The sequence below is a fragment of the Mobula birostris genome, chromosome 3 (genome assembly GCF_030028105.1).
Source record: "Mobula birostris isolate sMobBir1 chromosome 3, sMobBir1.hap1, whole genome shotgun sequence".
In the NCBI taxonomy this organism is placed as follows: domain Eukaryota; kingdom Metazoa; phylum Chordata; class Chondrichthyes; order Myliobatiformes; family Myliobatidae; genus Mobula; species Mobula birostris.
In genome coordinates, this window is record NC_092372.1 from 121,709,761 (window position 1) to 121,729,836 (window position 20,076).

At 43.2% G+C, this 20,076-nt stretch overlaps 2 protein-coding genes across 4 annotated transcripts in view; one reads left to right on the forward strand and one right to left on the reverse strand.

Annotated features, from left to right (window-relative positions):
* LOC140195246 (F-actin-monooxygenase mical1-like) overlaps positions 1–11,134 on the reverse strand; it is a 174,178-nt gene extending 163,044 nt beyond the window's left edge. Inside the window, exons 1-2 of the mRNA XM_072253279.1 lie at positions 11,072–11,134; positions 8,699–8,829 (exon numbers count right to left, since the gene is read on the reverse strand). The gene's annotated coding sequence lies outside the window, so the exon portion shown is untranslated. The remainder of the gene's footprint in view (positions 1–8,698; positions 8,830–11,071) is intronic.
* Positions 11,135–11,163: 29 nt separating this feature from the next.
* Positions 11,164–19,065, forward strand: rpl10a (ribosomal protein L10a). Of its 3 annotated transcripts, none has more exons than XM_072253283.1 (6): positions 11,164–11,222; positions 12,498–12,572; positions 15,557–15,637; positions 15,980–16,128; positions 18,127–18,299; positions 18,845–19,065. In XM_072253283.1, the coding sequence occupies exons 1-6, from the start codon at positions 11,218–11,220 to the stop codon at positions 19,013–19,015; spliced, it is 654 nt and encodes a 217-aa protein (XP_072109384.1). In that variant the 5' UTR covers positions 11,164–11,217; the 3' UTR covers positions 19,016–19,065. The 3 variants fall into 3 exon arrangements, with proteins under 3 accessions (XP_072109384.1, XP_072109385.1, XP_072109386.1); XM_072253284.1 differs by having other exon boundaries at positions 11,192–11,222; positions 12,501–12,572; XM_072253285.1 differs by lacking the exons at positions 11,164–11,222; positions 12,498–12,572; positions 15,557–15,637 and adding an exon at positions 15,644–15,897.
* Positions 19,066–20,076: the final 1,011 nt, after the last annotated feature.

Below are 20,076 nucleotides of genomic sequence, written 5' to 3' on the forward strand. Positions count from 1 at the left end.
CTACATCAATTCCCCCAAATCTTGAGGCAATTTCCCATTGTTCTACTCTCACCTACCAGTGGAAACAACTTTCCTGCCTCAATGTTCTTCAATGTTTTGATAATTCTACGTGTTGCTCTCTTCTCATTATTTTGAATACATATAATCCCAGATGACTTAATCTGTTCTCACTGACCAACTTCCCTCTTCTTTGGAATCCACCTGGTGAACCTCTTTTGCACTGTTTCCAAACCAACTCACTTTGTTAACTTTTAAAAATATCAACAGAAATATAAAACACGTAATAGTTCTCTAATTAGTTTTCCTCTTATATTCCAGTTTTTCCTCTCTTATAAATATTTTAAATATACCATGCTTTTTCAAAAAAAAATACCCTGACCGGTCAACTATAATATGCTTTTCTATAAGTTTGACACTATTTAGATAACCTTCAAGTTTCTCATTGAAATATATCCATTCAGTACATTCTGGAAGATCCCTTTATAACTCCGCCATTGTGCATCGATGTGCCAGTGTATTTTAAATAACTCTGTTTTTGTGCACCCATAATTGCCCTTAGTAATTTAGTTTAAAGCAGTTTATTTTTGAACCCATTCTTCTCTTCCTTGAAATTAGTATAAAATTCAGACATATTATGATCATTTATATCTAGGGGGACTTCCACGATGCGGTAATTAGTCAATACCTTCTTGTTACATAATACAAAGGAACAAGCTTCAAGAGGAAATGACTGAGGCAGGTATAATAACAACTTCTAACATACTTAGTCAGGTACAGGAGTACTACAGTACAGACGAATATGGGCAAAAGAGACTAACCTAGATGGACCCCATGAATGGATTGGACCGAAGAGTCCTTTTTCATGGTGTGAAATGGTGTATTGGTTCATTTATTACCACATGTATAGGGGTACAGTGAGAAGTTGTCTTCCATACTGCTCATACAGATCAATTCATCGCAGCAATGCATAGAAGTAATCTGTGGTAAAGCAATAACAAAGTGGGGCGAGTGGGGGAAGAGTTACTTTAAAGGCGATGTGAGAGGTTAAGTTTTTTTTAAATGCAGAGAAGTGGATGCCTGGGGATAGGTTATCAGGGTAGTAGTGGAGTCAGGCTCTCTGGTGGAGATTCAGAGGCTTTTAGACGGACACATGACTACAAAGGGAATACTGGAATATGGAAGAGAACATTTAGAACTAATTGGCACTGAGATTGGCAGGATGCCATGGACCAAATTGTCTGTACAGTACTATAGAGTAGAGTGCAGAATAATGTTTAACAGCTACAGAGAAAGTGCAATGCAGGTAGACACTCGGGCATCACCATAGCATAGCAGTTAGTGCTCTTGTAGCTCTTGTAGCTCGGTCTGTCAGAGTTCAGAGTTCAATTCTGGCACTCTCTGTATGGAGTCCCTGTACACCCTCCCCGTGGAATGTGTGGGATTTTCCCTGATGCTCCAGTTTCCTCCACAGTCCAAAGTTGTACTGGGTAGGTTAATTGGTTATTGTAAGTTGTCCCATAATTAGGTTCGGGTTAATCAGGCTTGTTGGGGATTTCTGGAAGGGCCCATGTCATGCTATGTCACCAGACAGGTAGTTAGATAAATAAAAATAAATAAACAAGGAGTAAGTCATGACAAGGCAAATTGTGAGGTCAAGAGTTCATCTTATCATACTAGGGACCATTCAACAGTCTTATAAGAGCAGGACAGAAGCTGTCCTTGAGCCTGGTGGTAACTTTCAGGCTTTTGTCATTTCTACCCAATGTGGTGGGGGAGAATTGAGAATGTCTGGGATGGATGGGGTTTCTGAGTATGCTGGCTGCTTTACTGAGGCAGTAGGAAGTGAAAACAAAGTTCATGAGGAGGAGGCTAGATTCTATGATGTGTTGATCTGTGTCCACAGTTCTCTCCAGCTATCTGCAGTCAAAGGCAGAACAGTTGCCATACCGAGTTTAATTGTCATTCAACCATACATGAATACCTATGGATGTAGCCAAAAGAAACAGGCGTTACTCCAGGGCCAAGGTATATAACACAGGACCAACAGTCACACACAGCACAAGGTGCATATAACACATTTAAGATAACAAGCACATATAAGGTATCAGTAAAGTACAGTAACGCAACAATATATAGTCCAAGACCCTGAGTCCACGGATGTTGCCGCAGCCTGTAATCGAACACGGCACAGCTTGTCTTCTGCCAAGCAAACACCGGGAGACAGCACTGACTACTGACTCCAGCTTGGACAGCACACCATAGCTCCCCTTGTGGAGTGAACTGCCTCCAACACCTCTCTCCTAGACAGTTGCAAACAGGTAACACCATGGCTTGAGGCCTAGACCTCAAGCCATCTGCCAATCTGCCAATAAATCAGTGAATTGAACTTGTAGCATTCCACATTACTAATGTCCAACAGAGCCTTGTGATCACATGGAGAGCGACTGAGACGATCACTGCTGCTTCATCGCACACCACCTATAAGCACTGACTCTGATGCCTCTCCGATGCAGGCAGCAGGACGACCTGCACCAAGTCCAGCTCCCTCACTTTCTCCACCAACGAGAAAATCGCTGATGGGCTAGACCTGCAGTACTTTATGTTCTTAATGTCCAGTAGGGTCTTGGGATCATAAAAAATAAATTTAAAAAGAACAATAACACTTTTGGTGAACCCCAGTTAAGCCACTGCGATCGAACACTCCTCCGTCTTACGATAATGCATCTGGAGAGGATGATTCAGTAAAAATTGGTGAGGGTCAGAGGGGTCATGCCAAATGTCTTAACCTCCTGAAGAAGTAGAGGCACTGGTGTGCTTCCCTGCTTGTGGTATCTACGTGACTGAACCAGGAAAGGTTATTGCTGATGTTCACTACTGGGAACATGAAGCTCTCAACCCGCTTGACCTCAGTACCATTGATGTAAACAGGATCATGTGCACCGCCCCTTCCTTAAGTCAAGGACCGGTTCTTTTGTTTTGTTGACATTGAGGGAAAGTTGTTGTCATGACACCATGTCACTAAGCTCTCCTTCCTGTACTCTGTCTGATCATTATTTGAGATACTCACACTACAGTAATAACATCTTCACACCTATAAATGGAGTTGGAACAGAATCTGGCCACGCAGTCGTGAGGGCATACAGAACAGAGCAGGGGGAGAGAGGACGCAGCCTGGTGGGGCACCATTGTTGAGAATAATCATGGGGGAGGTGTTGTTGCCTCTCCTTATTGATTGTGGTCTGTCAGTCAGGAAGTCAAGGATCCACAATTGTAAGATAGATAGATAGATACTTAATTGATCCCAAAGTAAATTAGTGTCACAGTAGCATTACAAGTGCACAGATATACAAATATTAGGAGAGAATAAAGAATAAAAAAATAAGTTACCTCAAACAGTCTAACAACAGGAGGGACTCATGACTTCTCTGGCTATAAGTCCATTTACTATAGAGCCTAATGATTCCTAACACTGAGTCTGCTATAGCCTGATCTCCAGTTGGCTCCAGAAGATGTCACTCTCAGAAACTTTTGCAAAAGCACTCTTTGAACGCTTTATCTTGGCTGATATTGTCCATTATTTTACTTGTCTATACATTGATTGAAATCCCCATGATTACCTCTGCACCTTTTCATACCATCTAGATTCCAATAGGAACCAGTACGCCTCTCCCACTGACACACATAAAAGTTGCTGGTGAACGCGGCAGGCCAGGCAGCATCTATAGGAAGAGGTACAGTTGACGTTTCAGGCCGAGACCCTTCGTCAGGACTAACTGAAGGAAGAGATAGTAAGAGATTTGGAAGTGGGAGGGGGAGGGGGAAATCCAAAATGATAGGAGAAGACAGGAGGGGGAGGGATCATGAGAGGATCATGGGACAGGAGGCCTAGGGAGAAAGAAAGGGGGAGGAGTGAAGCCCAGAGGATGGGCAAGTAGTGAGAGGGACAGAGAGAGAAAAAGGAGAGGGAAAAAAATATATATATTCTATAATTATTAATATATATTCTATTACAATATATTCTTATTCTCCTATCCCATGATCCTCTCATATCCCTTTTGCCAATCACCTGTCCAGCTCCTGGCTCCATCCCTCCCCCTCCTGTCTTCTCCTATTATTTTGGATCTCCCCCTCCCCCTCCCCCTCCCACTTTCAAATCTCTTACTAGCTCTTCTTTCAGTTAGTCCTGATGAAGGGTCTCGGCTCGAAACATCGACTGTACCTCTTCCTATAGATGCTGCCTGGCCTGCTGCGTTCACCAGCAACTTTTATGTGTGTTGCTTGAAATTCCAGCATCTGCAGATTTCCTCGTGTTTGCACCTCTCCCATTAGTGACTTCTTTCATTTTTATTATCAAGGCTCAACTTTCAAGGATCAAGGATCAATGATCAATTTTATTCACCACATACATTTCCACATATCAGGAATTTGCTATGGTGTGTTGGCACAACATGCATCAAAAACAACATTCAACAATTATAAAGAATAAAGAATTCTGTATATAAAAGTTAGAGGTATGGATATAGAATAAATGTGCATAAATACCAGCATGTATTTACATGATAAAAAGTGTTTATACTGCTGTATTGTGCTTGCCGTAATAAATGGAGGGCTGGCTAGATTAACTGCCTGGGGAATGAAGAAACTTTTAAAGTGTTCTGAAATTTTTGTTTTAATAGCCCTATAGTGCTTTTCAGAAGGGGGCTTTTAGAAAAGGCAGTTTGCTGGGAGGGTGCCATCTGCAATTATTTTTCCTGCCTCCAGCCAATCAGCTTTTGTTTCCTGGATTTAATTCACCTTCTGCTGTGTAACATTAGCATTAATTAGCAGAGTTATTTCACCAGTTCACAAGCCCCCTCGAACTCATCACAGTATGTTGACTCTTCATTGTTGCTGATGAGGCCAACCACTGTTGCGTCAGCAGCGAACTTAGTGACGTGCACAGAGCAGAATCTGGCAGTACAGTCATGCATCAGAAGCGTGAACAGCGGCAGTAGAGTATGCAGCCCAGGGGAGTGCTGGTGCTCAGCACGATGGAGATAGAGATGTTGCTGCCAATATGGGCATCTCCATCGAGAAGCCCAAGATCCAGTTACAGGGGGAGGTATTGAGACACAACAAGGACAGTTTACCCACCAGCTTCTGACAAACTGAAGAAGAGGAACAATATTCTGATATAGCAGACACAGTTATGCAGGTGGAACAGGATTGGGTAGAGGGCAGAGACTATTGCATCATCGTTGGACCAATTTGGGCAATATGCAAACCGGTAGGGGTCCAATGTGGCGGGAAGGTAAAAACTTAATGCATCATGACCTGCTGCTCAAACCACTTCAATATTATTGAGGTCAGTGCCTCTGGACGATATCATTAAAGCAGGTTACCACTGGACTCTTGGGCACTGCCATGATGATTGGGCTTTGAAGCCTGCAGGGATGGTGGACTGTTTCAGAGAGATGTTAAAGCTGTCATGAGAACAAGTGCTAGCTGAGCCACACAGTCTCTCAGCTTTATTTACATTACCGAGCAGGTGTACAGGTATAGCTAATAAGGTGGCCACTGTGTGTACAATTTACTTAATTTCCAACTTTAATATATTATTATAATAATTTAACATATTATTTTCACCATCAACAGAACTATACTCTCTTCTGGTACTAATTAGTGATACTAACATACAAGTAAGATTTATCACATGTATCTGTTTGCTCTTATTGATTATCATTCCTGTATTATCACACAACTACTCACATGAAAGTACGATATTTCTCCTCTTCTGCCCAAGTGCAGTGAAGTCTACTAGTGTTGCTGCTGAGATCAGCTAACTCAGTACGGCCTTGGGGATCAGAGCTAGGACCTTCTGCTTTGCCAGGCTTAGCAACACAGCACGTGGTGTATTTATCTAATAATTCTTGGCAGAGTCTTATTTTCAAAGACTTGTTCTACAAAGCATTATCAAGATGCATTACACCAAATGTACTGCACATTCAACCCTGTCTTCATACCTTAAAAGCAACACACATGCTACCTATACAGTGGCATGCAAAAGTTTGGGCACCACTGGTCAAAATTTCTGTTACTGTGAATAGCTAAGCAAGTAAAAGATGACCTGATTTCCAAAAGGCATAAAGTTAAAGATGACACATTGCTTTAATATTTTAAGCAAGATTACTTTTTTATTTCCATCTTTTACAGTTTCAAAATAACATAGAAGGAAGAGGGCCTGAAGCAAAAGTTTGGGCATCCTGCATGGTCAGTACTTAGTAACGGACCCTTTGGCAAGTATCACAGCTTGTAAACGCTTTCAGTAGCCAGCTAAAAGTCTTTCAACTCTTGTTTGGGGGATTTTCACATATTCTCCCTTGCAAAAGGCTTCTAGTTCTGTGAGATTCCTGGACCGTCTTGCATGCACTTCTCTTTTGAGGTCTATCCACAGATTTTCGATAACATTTAGGTCAGGGGACTGTGAGGGCCATGGCAAAACCTTCAGCTTGCGTCTCTTGAGGTAGTCTATTGTGGATTTTGAGGTGTGTTTAGGATCATTATCCTGTTGTAGAAGCCATCCTCTTTTAACTTCAGCTTTTTTACGGACGGTGTGATGTTTGCTTCCAGAATTTGCTGGTATTTAATTGAATTCATTCTTCCCTTTACCAGTGAAATGGCCCCCGTGCCACTGGCTGCAACACAAGCCCAAAGCATGATCGATTCACCCCCGTGGCTTAACAGTTGGAGAGGTGTTCTTTTCATGAAATTCTGCACCCTTTTTTCTCCAAACATACCTTTGCTCAGTGCGACCAAAAAGTTCTATTTTAACTTCATCAATCCACAGGACTTGTTTCCAATATGCATCAGGCTTGTTTAGATGTTCCTTTGCAAACTTCTGATGCTGAATTTTGTGGTGAGGAAGCAGGAAAGATTTTCTTCTGATGATTCTTCCATGAAGGTCATATTTGTGCAGGTGTCGTTGCACTGTAGAACAGTGCACCACCACTCCAGAGTCTGCTAAATCTTCCTGAAGGTCTTTTGCAGTCAAACAGGGGTTTTGATTTGCCTTTTTAGCAATCCTACGAGCAGTTCTCTCAGAAAGTTTTCTTGGTCTTCCAGACTTCAACTTGACCGCCACTGTTCCTGTTGATTGCCATTTCTTAGTTACATTACGAACTGAGGAATCGGCTACCTGAAAGCGCTTTGCTACCTTCTTTTAGCCTTCTCCTGCTTTGTGGGCATCATTTATTTTAATTTTCAGAGTGCTAGGCAGCTGCTTAGAGGAGCCCATGGATGCTGATTGTTGGGACAAGGTTTGAGGAGTCAGGGTACTTATAAAGCTTTGAAATTTGCATCACCTGGCCTTTCCTAACGATGACTGTGAACAAGCCATAGCCCTAACAAGCTAATTAAGGTCTGAGATCTTGGTAAAAGTTATCTGAAAGCTCAATCTCTTGGGGTGCCCAAACTTTTGCATGGTGCTCCTTTCCTTCCTTTCACTCTAAAATTGTACAAAACAAATCTTGCTTAAAATGTTGAAAAAAATATTTCATCTTTAACTTTATGACTTTTGGAGATCAGTTCATCTTCTACTCACTCAACTATTTACAGTAACAGAAACTTTGGCCAGGGGTGCCCAAACCTTCGCATGCCGCTGTATGCACGCATCTCGGTGGCTATGCAAAAAGTTCTTGCTTTCTACGTGACAGATTATACATTAGCACTAGGGCAAAGTAACAAATGGGTGGAGTTACAATTCCAATGATCTTTGCCCACAACTATCTTTGGTTACAAGGTATTTGCAAGCCCATTATCCATGAGATCCATAGGTGTACAAATACCACCTGAGGTTAGCTACTTCAAACTCTTTTTGATTTAAGTAATACTCATGTACAATTACCTTTGTGCAGATGTTCCTTCACTTCATCTTCTTTGCTTCCTCGTCCTTCTCCACAGCAATTGCAAACAGTGAATGACAAATATATTTTCCCTTTATAATTCGGCTCTTTCCCGATCATTTCTAACTTCACCACAATTCCACGTGTTTAGCATCATGAGAGTTAGAAATTAAATGACAAATTCTGTTTTTTTTTGTTATCTGGCATTTGCCAGTCCACTTACATCAACACTCTCTGGCTGCACAAAAGAACATTTAGCTGATATTTCAGCTTTCTAAGATCAAAAGGTTGTGGATTCAAGATCAGCTCCACAGATCTGAGCATGTTCTGTACAGTACTGAAGGAATGTTGCACTGTCAGAGGAGGATTGAAAGTTTGAATGCTTGAAAAATTATTTTTTTTAGGAAAATATGTGGTATATGCCACAATGTCCATATCTCCAATAAGACAGGTACAAAGCCAATTACTAAGTAGATATGCTGCTCCCTCATGTGTTGACCAAGTGGGCAAAGGGTTAGATGAATCATCATTAAATGGAGTACTAATGAAGACAAACCAGAATGAATGAGAAATACCAACTGTAACGGTCCCCAGAGGTGACAAAATTACCTTCTTTAAAGCAGTTAATTCAATGATATCAGGCAGACAGGGGCAAAGCTTCAAGTTTGTGCCCTAAGCTATATCGAAAAAATTGTGACACCCCCACTGTATCAGGGAGTACTACGATATTCAGAAAAACAGTACCATGCCTTGGGAGCACAGAGATGAACAGCATAAGTGGCAGAAGTAGAACACCATCCACTTCACAAACTACTCACTTGCCTGTGCTGTAAGCTGTCTCCAGCTCCATCTGTAGACGTGTCTGCAGTTCCCACGTTGAACTCTTTATCCACCTCAGATCTGACAAAATTCAGCTGGAGAGAAGCCATCCGCAATCCCAAGGGACAGCCTAAGAAAGCAAAGAGTTAAAAGGTTAAAAAAAAAGCTGCAAGTGTTTAAACAAGTCTTCATGCTCTCAACAGCCTGTACACCAGCCATAACAAGCAGTGAATAACTTGCACTTACATTATCTCTGAATAGGTTTTTAGTTATGTCTTCATATGGTTCCATGTTTAATTTTGTTTGATAATGCTGATGTTTAGCATCTAGTGTTTTCTTCACTATTAAAAACAAACCATAAGAGCTGTGAGAGAAATATTAGAGCAAGATAACTAACTAAAACAAAAGTAGGCTTAACAAGAGGAGGATTAAAGATAAGCAGTCACAGTGAGATGGGGTGTTGACAGTCACGCTGGTGTTAGGATGGGAAGCTTGGTAACGATTTTTGAGACAAAGAAATTCCAGGAGCCTTATTAAGTCGAACATTTAGTTGGCAGAGTGAAGTGGTCCCTAGAGGGAGTTTCTCACTGCCCTTTATATGGGGAAATCCAAAGTTAAAAGATCCAACTTCTCCATATTAGCAGAACTATAAACACTGGGAAATTCAAGTTGAGATTTACAGAGCCTATAAAAAGCATTCAAGCATTCACTGCCCCCTGCCCCCCCCCCCCCGGAAGCTTTCATGTTTTATTGTTTTACAATATTGAATCATAGTGGATTTAATTTGGCTTTTTTGACACTGACAAATATAAAACACAAAATAATTGATTGCACAAGTATTCACCCCCTTCAAGTCAGTATTTATTAGATGCACCTTTGGTAGCAAGTACAGCCTTCAGTCTGTGTGGAGAGGTCTCTATCAGCTTTGCACATCAGTACACTGCAATTTTCCCCCATTCAGCTTTACAAAACTTATCAAGCTCTGTCAGATTACATGGGGTTCGCGAGTGAACAGCCCTTTTCAAGTCCAGCAAAGATTCTTAATTAGATTGAGGTCTGGACTCTGACTTGGTCGGTCCAGGACATAAACTTTGTTGTTTTTAAGTAATTCTTGTGTAGCTTTGGCTTTACGCTTGGGGTTTTTGTCTTGCTGGAAAACAAATCTTTCCCCAAGTCTCTGTTCTCGTGCAGACTGCATCAGGTTTTCCTCCAGGATTTCCCAGAATTTTGCTGCATTCATTTTACCCTCTACCTTCACCAGCCTCCCACAGCCGGCTGCAGTGAAGCATCCCCACAGTATGATGCAGCCACCACCACATTTCGCGGTAGGGATGGTGTGTTTTTGATGATGTGCATAGTGTTTAGTTTGATGGCCAAAAAGCTCAATTTTGGTTTCTTCAGACCATGAAACCTTCTTCCTTCTGGCAAACTCTAGCTGAGATTTCATGTGAGTTTTTGCAACAGTGCCTTACTCTTTGCCACTCTCCCATAAAGTTGCAACTGATGAAGCACCAGGGCAACAGTTGTTGCATGTCCAGACTCTTCCCATCTCAGCCACTGAAGCTTGTAACTCCTCCAGAGTTGTCATAGGTTTCTTGGTGGCCTCCCTCACTACCCCCCTTCTTGCACGGTCACTCAGTTTTTGAGGACGGTCCGCTCTAGGCAGATTTACAGCTGTACCATATTCTTTCCATTTCTTTATGATTGACTTAACTGTGCTCCAAAGGATATTCAGTGACTTGGAAATTTTCATGTATTCATCTCCTGACTTGTGCTTTTCAATAACCTTTTTGTGGAATTGCTAATGTGCTCTTTTGTCTTCATGGTGTAGTTTTTGCCAGGGTACTGACTCACCAGCAGTTGGACCTTTCAGATAGATACATTTTTACCACAATCAATTGAAACACCCTGACCGCACACAGGTGATCTCCATTTAACTAATTATGTGACTTCTAAAATCAATTGGCTGCACCAGTGATGCTTTGGTGTGTCATATTAAAAGGGGTCAATACTTATGCAATAAGTTATTTTGTGTTTTATGTTTGTAATAAATTCAGATCACTTTGATGCAAACGAGCCTTTTTCTGTGGATCACTGTCAAAAAGCCCAAATTAAATCCACTGTGATTCAGTGTTGTAAAATAATAAAACATGTAAACTTGCTGGGGGTGGGGGGAGAGAGAGAGTTGAATACTTTCTACAGGCACTGTTGAGTAGTTGTGAGGTACACTAGGTGAAATATAGTGGTGGGGTGCCGGTGTGTGGTCTCGGGGACAGGACTGGTGCTTGATAGCAACAGCCGACAAGTAGAGACTAACCCGACACCGTTAGCTCACACTGGACGTTATTGCCGACGCTGACAGGAGGACTCACCCGTTGACATGCGAAGGGAAAACTGAGGCGCTTGGACTCGGAGCCGCCCCTAGCAGTATCGCGAGATTCCGCGCCGGCGACGCGGCCTTAAAGAGCGTCACTTCCGCCCCGCCGCTCTCTTTTTCCGGAGGTGCCGACGAGACAAAATGAGGTGAGTAGCCAGGCAATATGGTAATCCGGCCCCGTCGGCCGCCCAGCCGGTCTCATCCGCGGCCATCCGGCCCCGTCGGCCGCCCAGCCGGTCTCATCCGCGGCCATCCGGCCCCGTCGGCCGCCCAGCCGGTCTCATCCGCGGCCATCCGGCCCCGTCGGCCGCCCAGCCGGTCTCATCCGCGGCCATCCGGCCCCGTCGGCCGCCCAGCCGGTCTCATCCGCGGCCATCCGGCCCCGTCGGCCGCCCAGCCGGTCTCATCCGCGGCCATCCGGCCCCGTCGGCCGCCCAGCCGGTCTCATCCGAGGCCATCCGGCCCCGTCGGCCGCCCAGCCGGTCTCATCCGCGGCCATGCGGCCCCGTCGGCCGCCCAGCCGGTCTCAACCGCGGCGATCCGGCCGCATCCACTGCCGAGCCGGCCGCTGAGGCGTTGGGGGGGGTGGTGTTGGCTGGGGGAGAAGGAAGATGAAGGGTTCAGGTTAGAAATCTGGAGGAACTCAGCGGCGCAGACTTCTGTGGAGAGGAATAGACATTTCATTTGGAAAGATTATGCATCTTGACCATAAAACGTTGACTTTCTATCCCTCCGTGGATGTTGAGTTCCTCCAGTACTCTAGCCGAGCAGTTAATTAACTCAGCATGTTTACTGAACAGCAGAGTAGACTGACTTCAAATACCACCTATGTGTGTATGATTCCTAATAACATTTGATCTCTGATTTCAAACACTCTTTCCTCCTTGTATGAAATCCTACAGCATAGGAGAGCATAGTGCCATTGGCCCACTGCATCTGTAACTATTCAATGCTCACTAATTCATGTTCCAGCCAGCTTCTCACCCACTACCATCCATCTGTGAATTAGTGACAATTTGATGCTCAATTGACATGCATCATGCCTCCCTTGATCTCACCTCTCAAGATTGTCCCAGTTGTATCATTGATTAGTTTGCCTGTAACCTTCAGTCACCCGGAAAAATGAGAGACTTGGTTGCAAAAAAACTTGGTGGAATTTGGTGAGTTGACCAGCATCTGTGTAGCCAAAGGTCTGAAGTGGGGTCTTGACCTAAAACATTGACTATCCCTTTGACCCCATAGATGCTGCTTGACCTGCTGGGTTTCTCAACAATTTGTTTTTGCACCTTTTGAAATTCCCTTTAGGTTTCTGCATTCCCCTCTAAAAGTGTTAAAAAATGCCTCATTGGAAAGTAATGGAGCCCAGAGTATAGAACAAGCTTACTTTAACAATAGATGAATGACTTGGCGTTTCCTTGCAGTAGCAAAGTCTCCCGTGATACCCTCTATGAAGCTGTCCGTGAGGTCCTTCAGGGATCCCAGCAGAAGCCTCGCAAGTAAGTTTGTCACTTTCCTTAATGGATACTTCTCCTTTGTTTTGCATAGTAATTTGCTTTGGATATATTAAACTTTATTATTAAAGTTAGTTCATTATTAAGGTTCAAAGTTACATATATGGTCATCCAGTACAAACCTGGGATTCATTTTCTTGTGGTCAAGCTCAGTAATCATAACAGAATCAATGAAAGACTGCCCAACATCAAAAAGAAAGAAATAATTGTGAACATAAGTTGAAGGGTCCTTGAAAGTGAGTCTAGGTCGTGGGAACTTATCAGTGATGGGGCAAGTGAAGTTATCCCCGTTTGGTTGATGGTTGAGGGGTAATAACTGTTGCTGAATCTGGTGATGAGTCCCACTGCTCCTGTGCCACCTTCCTGATGCAGCATGTGGGGTTGGTGCGGTTCCCTGCTGATGGATGCTGCTTTACTGTGACAACATTGCATATAGATGTGTTCAATGGTCGGGAGGTCTTTACACACGATGGACTGGGACAACTCCACTACTTCAGGATTTTCCATTCAAGGGCAACGGTGTTTCCATACCAGGCTGTGATGCACCCTGTCGATACACTCTCCACTACACATCTATAGAAATTTGTTACAGTTTTAGATGTCGTGATGAATTTTCACAATCTAAGGAAGTAGAGGCATTACTGTGCTTTCTTTGTAATTATGCCAAGCAATATTTAACCTGATGACAATTGAAGCCTGTGATTCAGGGTTGAAACGCTGCTAAACTTATTTTTTTGAAAAACAAGGGTGGAGGCACATTGAGTGCTGAAATAAGCAATCTTCAAGCATTCAGGGCACCCTAATGCACAGCTGTAAAAGTTGTTGGTGGGAAGGTTGGTGAAGAGAACTAAGGTAGTACAGGGGTTTGAGAAGGTGCAAATTTTCAAATTGATACTCCAAATCACAGCCAGTGTTTGTAAAACATTTTTTTTGATTCAGGAGTAGGACGGTGTGAGACTGGTGAAGGTTTGGTTGCCTTCTGTTTTTCGTGTGGTTCGGAAGCCCAGCTGGGAATTTGTTGAAAGTTGTAGTGATTTGATCTTGTTGCCAGTAGCATTTGAACATTCCTGTAAGCAAGGGGTAAGGTTAGGGTACTGGTATGGTAATAGAAGTGAGCATTTTGAATGCAAGCAAGGGAATAGGTAAGCTGGACAGCGGATGGATGTGGTTTGTTCTGTCCATGGTTGCTGGAGCTATGGTCATGTCTGAGGTGTTAGTTAGAGGTGAAAGTTTGGTTTAGGAAGTTAACAGTTGCAGAAGCAGGAATTGGTGGCTGGAAACCAGGTGTTGCTTATTGGGAAGGTAATAGCTGTTAAGATGGCTTTGTGATTGTGTTTATGGGAGTACCCTGTCTGGTTTGTGGAGGAATGGTTGAGGATAGGAGCATAGAGGCAGCGTGGGGTTTTGTCGTCTAGGTTCGTTATGTTCGGATTTTAAGAGGTGAAATCTAAGTGCCAGAGAAGGTATGTTTGTTTCTTGCATCAATAGTTTTTGTTGCTTTGTTTGCACATTAGGAGGAGGGATGAAATCAGATATATGGGAGAACACCAATATGTAGACTGAAAGAAACTTATGAGCCCGGGGGAGCCTTTCTGAGTTGAATCTTGGTGGACTGAGGTTAAGACTTGGTGGGGGTAAACTGGTTTTGAGTATACAATAACATTTAAAATGACTTCATAGCTTGCTAGGATAATGTGCCAATAGTAATTAAGTTTAGGGAGGAGACATTGGGGAAATGTGTGTATAGCTTTAAATTGTTAATGAACTGAACCATGGTTGAAGGATCCACTCTTTTAGCTGATGTTTGTGTTGTGCTTTTATCAATATTAGTGTCCTGATTGTCTCATGAATAATTGCTGAGTAGATTTCAGTTTGGTCAGATTTTAGGTAGTTGTTTATATTGTGGGTAAGGGTAGATATTTGTATGTGCTGTGTTATTTGGACCATCAAATTTAAGGTCCTAGTTATGGATCTCCGCTCTTGTGCTAAACACTAGGACTTAATCGGTTTTTCCTCCAAATGCTACGGCCTTGAATCACTAAGGAGTTCTCTCAGTATTGTCTCAGATCAGTGTTACAGCAGGTGACCTTCAGTGGCATATATTTAATTTCCTGCCCACACTGGATACTGGGAACAGCCATTAAATTATTTTATCATGCAAACCTCTGGGGTTGAGGATCTGGGAGCTTGGGCTGCTGGCAGCTGTGTAATGTGCCAGCTGGCAGGATAGGTAGTTTGAGGTGGTGTGTTCTCAGTAACAACTTCAATACTCCTTGAGCAGTTATAGCTGGTATTTCTCAAAGTCTTGAGATTGTTGCACTTCCTGGAATATTTGAGCTTACTCTTTGTCCACCTGGTAATTTCACAGGACAAAGCTTTTGCTGTCTATTTCGGTAATTAAGTTGAGAATGGCATTGATGTAGGTGCTCAGCATGGTTCAGTAATTGGCCCCAATGCTGTAGATGTCATCCTGGGAAAGACGATGCTGATGTTAGTTTGCCTGTTCTCCAGCTGAGTTTGGAGGATTTCACAGATGCTGCATTGGTATTTTTCCAGTGCCGTGAGACACCCAGTCTAGCTCATTGGCTGGTAGACAACACACTTTCTTTGAGCGTTTTTCATCGATTCCATCGTTTCTTTGTATTTACTGTGAATGCCTGAGAAAATGAATCCCAGGATAGTATATGGTGATGTATATGTACATTAATAAGCTTTGGGCCAGGACCAAGGTTTTGATTTTCATACCTTTTTCCTCAATCAATCCAAGGTTGTGTTAAGACCTTGGTCATGGTGAACTTCATCACTGTTTGCCTCGATTTGGGATGGGGTCCATGTTTACAAGGGTCTTGCTCTGAACCTTTGTGTACTGCTTTGTCAATTACAGATCTTATAATTTAATATTTATACAGCTTTAAACTATTTGTCAGGTCTTACTGGTTCTGCAAATCTGATGAATAATCTCATTTTAGGTTTCTGGAGACTGTGGAGCTGCAGATCAGTCTGAAGAACTATGACCCTCAGAAGGACAAGCGTTTCTCTGGCACTGTCAGGTTCGACTTCTTATTGCTTAACCCAGTTCTCAGTGCAGAAGCTGTGGAATAAGAATTCAATTGGTTTGTTCACAAATGCTGTTGCTGCACAGCTTCAACACTGATTATACATGGGTAGTCCTGCCTGTAAAGGTTCGGACGGACCTTCACCCTGGGTCTTAAAATATGAGGGGAGGTAGGGAGAGGCATTATTGCCAATCCTACCGACCATTTGTAAGGAGTAAGTTGCTGGTGGATAGCCCGAGAAGCCAGCAGCAAGGGTAAGGCATTTACAGAGGTTTTCCTGGAATGCTCTGCATCCTTTGTATCTTCGTTGGTTTTTAACACTGTTAATATTTCTAGGCTGAAGAGTGCCCCTCGGCCCAAGTTTTCCATATGTGTGCTTGGCGACCAGCAACATTGTGATGAGGCCAAGGCTGCTGACCTTCCTCACATGGATATCGAGGCCCTGAAGAAACTGAACAAAAACAAAAAGATGGTCAAGAAGCTTGGTAAGTTTGAGGGTGTTTATGCTTTGAATGGATGTAGTGACACTTTAACAATAGTTGAACAGCCCCGACCATCTTGTGAAATATAAGACAGCATTTGGCTTTTATTTACAGCAGTGGCTTTAAAGTATTTTAAAGAAAATGAAAAATATAGAGCAGAGTTTAAACAATAAGTTGGGTGTTTTTGCCCAATCCATCAGAGCTTTTTCACCTCATCTGGTAGCCTGAATATTCAGGAAGTTTGCATATTGAAAAGGTTGAACTGAGGAATGGGCCGGAAAATCAAATCAGTTCCGGCTCCTGATCTCAGAGGTGTAAAAAGGCCTCATCTGTTCCTATCTATAGTCTAACAATGAGGATGAGCTTAAACGAAGGGTTCCCAGCCTTTTCATGGACCCCAGGTTGAAAACCCCTGGTTTTCACAAATGATTAGCTCCAAATGTATAGAAATATAGAAAATAGGTGCAGGAGTAGGCCATTCGGCCCTTCGAGCCTGCACCGCCATTTATTATGATCATGGCTGATCATCCAACTCAGAACCCCGCCCCAGCCTTCCCTCCATACCCCCTGATCCCCGTAGCCACAAGGGCCATATCTAACTCCCTTTTAAATATAGCCAATGAACTGGCCTCAACTGTTTCCTGTGGCAGAGAATTCCACAGATGCACCACTCTCTGTGTGAAGAAGTTTTTCCTAATCTCGGTCCTAAAAGGCTTCCCCTCTATCCTCAAACTGTGGCCCCTCGTTCTGGACTTCCCCAACATCGGGAACAATCTTCCTGCATCTAGCCTGTCCAATCCCTTTAGGATTTTATACGTTAAAATCAGATCTCCCCCCCCCCCCCTCAATCTTCTAAATTCCAACGAGTACAAGCCCAGTTCATCCAGTCTTTCTTCATATTAAAGTCCTGCCATCCCAGGAATCAATCTGGTGAACCTTCTTTGTACTCCCTCTATGGCAAGGATGTCTTTCCTCAGATTAGGGGACCAAAACTGCACACAATACTCCAGGTGTGGTCTCACCAAGGCCTTGTACAACTGCAGTAGTACCTCCCTGCTCCTGTACGCGAATCCTCTTGCTATAAATGCCAGCATACCATTCGCCTTTTTCACCGCCTGCTGTACCTGCATGCCCACTTTCAATGACTGGTGTATAATGACACCCAGGTCTCGTTGCACCTCCCCTTTTCCTAATCGGCCACCATTCAGATAATAATCTGTTTTCCTATTTTTGCCACCAAAGTGGATAACTTCACATTTATCCACATTAAATTGCATCTGCCATGAATTTGCCCACTCACCCAACCTATCCAAGTCACCCTGCATCCTCTTAGCATCCTCCTCACAGCTAACACTGCCACCCAGCTTCGTGTCATCCGCAAACTTGGAGATGCTGCATTTAATTCCCTCATCCAAGTCATTAATATATATTGTAAACAACTGGGGTCCCAGCACTGAGCCTTGCGGTACCCCACTAGTCACTGCCTGCCATTCTGAAAAGGTCCCGTTTATTCCCACTCTTTGCTTCTTGTCTGCCAACCAATTCTCTATCCACATTAATACCTTACCCCCAATACCGTGTGCTTTAAGTTTGCACACTAATCTCCTGTGTGGGACCTTGTCAAAAGCCGTTTGAAAATCCAAATATACCACATCCACTGGTTCTCCCCTATCCACTCTACTAGATACATCCTCAAAAAATTCTGAGATTCGTCAGACATGATTTTCCTTTCACAAATCCATGCTGACTTTGTCCGATGATTTCACCGCTTTCCAAATGTGCTGTTATCACATCTTTGATAACTGACTCCAGCAGTTTCCCCACCATCGACGTTAGGCTAACCGGTCTATAATTCCCCGGTTTCTCTCTCCCTCCTTTTATAGAAGATGTGTGTTTTGGATCATCTGCAGCGCTTGTGTTTGCAAACCATTGCCATTTCATCAGTTTTTATGACTTTCGTGAAGTTAGTACCTCAAACTTTATAAATTGATTCCTTTGCAGCAAAGAAGTATGATGCTTTCCTTGCCTCCGAGTCCCTCATCAAGCAGATTCCTCGTATTCTGGGCCCAGGTCTGAACAAGGCCGGCAAATTTCCCTCCCTCCTCACTCACAATGAGAACATGATCACCAAAGTAGATGAAGTCAAATCGACCATCAAGTTCCAGATGAAGAAGGTGGGTATAAACCTGCATTTGTCGTAGGAGTCTGCAGGTCGGGATTCAAGAGGAGTGGGTATTCAAATTTGCAGTTCTTGGGTCGAAATGTATTTGAATATTTCAACTGCACATCCATTGGTAGTTAGCCAAGCACAATGTTTTGGTGAGAAGTTTCCAAATTTAAATTAACTTGGGTACTCTATGTGGATTATGCCATGTGCAGCTGGAAATTGATCATTGGCATCAGTGTAGATTAATTGATGGAACCTTGTACTGGAGGAAGTGACAATGTAAAGGATTAGTTCTACTTCTGCATGTGGGTACATTGGTACTCAAATCACAAGCAGTTTCACTTTATTAGGTTGTTGCGGATATGTATTGACGCTACATATTCTGAGAGGAGAAGTTTGGAAGTTCATGGCATGAGAGTTTTACCAGTGTTTAATCTTTTGCATTTTAACTATTTAACTAAATATTAACTTGAATTGTCAGTTCTTTGAAATTAAATCTCAAATTAACTTTATCTCCTTTTCCCATCACCTCCATCCCTTTTCAATCCTCAGGTCCTGTGTTTGGCTGTTGCTGTGGGACACGTTAAGATGACTGAAGAGGAACTGGTGTACAACATTCACTTGGCCATCAACTTCCTGGTGTCACTCTTGAAGAAAAACTGGCAGAATGTGCGTGCCTTGTACATCAAGAGCAGTATGGGCAAGCCCCAACGTCTGTACTAAATGTTCTGTCAAATGTTTTTTTAAAATAAATGGTAGCATTTGCTGGTCAATATGATTTAAATTAATTTGTTATCTGCCATGTTATATGATGTGGATGATCATGATTGTTCCTAGCAGATTTTTCTACAGAAGTCATTTGCCTTCTGGGCAGTCTTTACAAGACAGGTGACCCCAGCCATCATCAATACTCTTTAGAGATCGCCTGTGTCATTGGTTGCATAGCCAGGACACGTGATAAGTACCAGCTGCTCACATGACCATCCACCACCTCCTCCCATGGCATCATGTGACCCTGATTGGGGGAGAATAAGCAGATTCTGCACCCTACCAAAGGATGACGGCCTTTGGTAGAGACATAATCTCCATCCATCAGTCTAAATAGTTTTTGTTGAATTCCATCAGTCGGGGGCCAATGTCGATCAGAGCTGACCATGGGTATTGTCATTGTCATAGTCATACTTTATTGATCCCAGGGGAAATTGGTTTTCATTACAGTTGCACCATAAATAGTTAAGTAGTAATGTGTACATTATGCCAGTAAATTATGAAATAAATCCAGGACCAGCCTATTGGCTCAGGGTGTCTGACCCTCCAAGGGAGGAGTTGTAAAGTTTGATGGCCACAGGCAGGAATGACTTCCTATGACACTCTGTGTTGCATCTCGGTGGAATGAGTCTCTGGCTGAATGTACTCCTGTGCCCACCCAGTACATTATGTAGTGGATGGGAGACACTGACCAAGATGACATGCAACTTAGACAGCATCCTCTTTTCAGACACCACTGTCAGAGAGTCCACTTCCATCCCCACAACATCACTGGCCTTATTAATGAGTTTGTTGATCCTGTTGGTGTCTGCTACCCTCAGCCTGCTGCCCCAGCACACAACAGCAAACATGATAGCACTGACCACCACAGACTCGTAGAACATCTTCAGCATCGTCTGGCAGATGTTAAAGGACCTCGGCCTCCTCAGGAAATAGAGACGGCTCTGACCCTTCCTGTAGACAGCCTCAGTGTTCTTTGACCAGTTCAGTGTATTGTCAATTCGTATCCCCAGGTA

Excerpts from the sequence above, each read along its gene's own strand:
- rpl10a (XM_072253283.1), top strand. Across the intron at positions 12,573-15,556 it reads TCCCAGCAGAAGCCTCGCAA|GTTTCTGGAGACTGTGGAGC; the intron begins GTAAGTTTGTCA and ends ATCTCATTTTAG. Across the intron at positions 18,300-18,844 it reads TCAAGTTCCAGATGAAGAAG|GTCCTGTGTTTGGCTGTTGC; the intron begins GTGGGTATAAAC and ends TTCAATCCTCAG.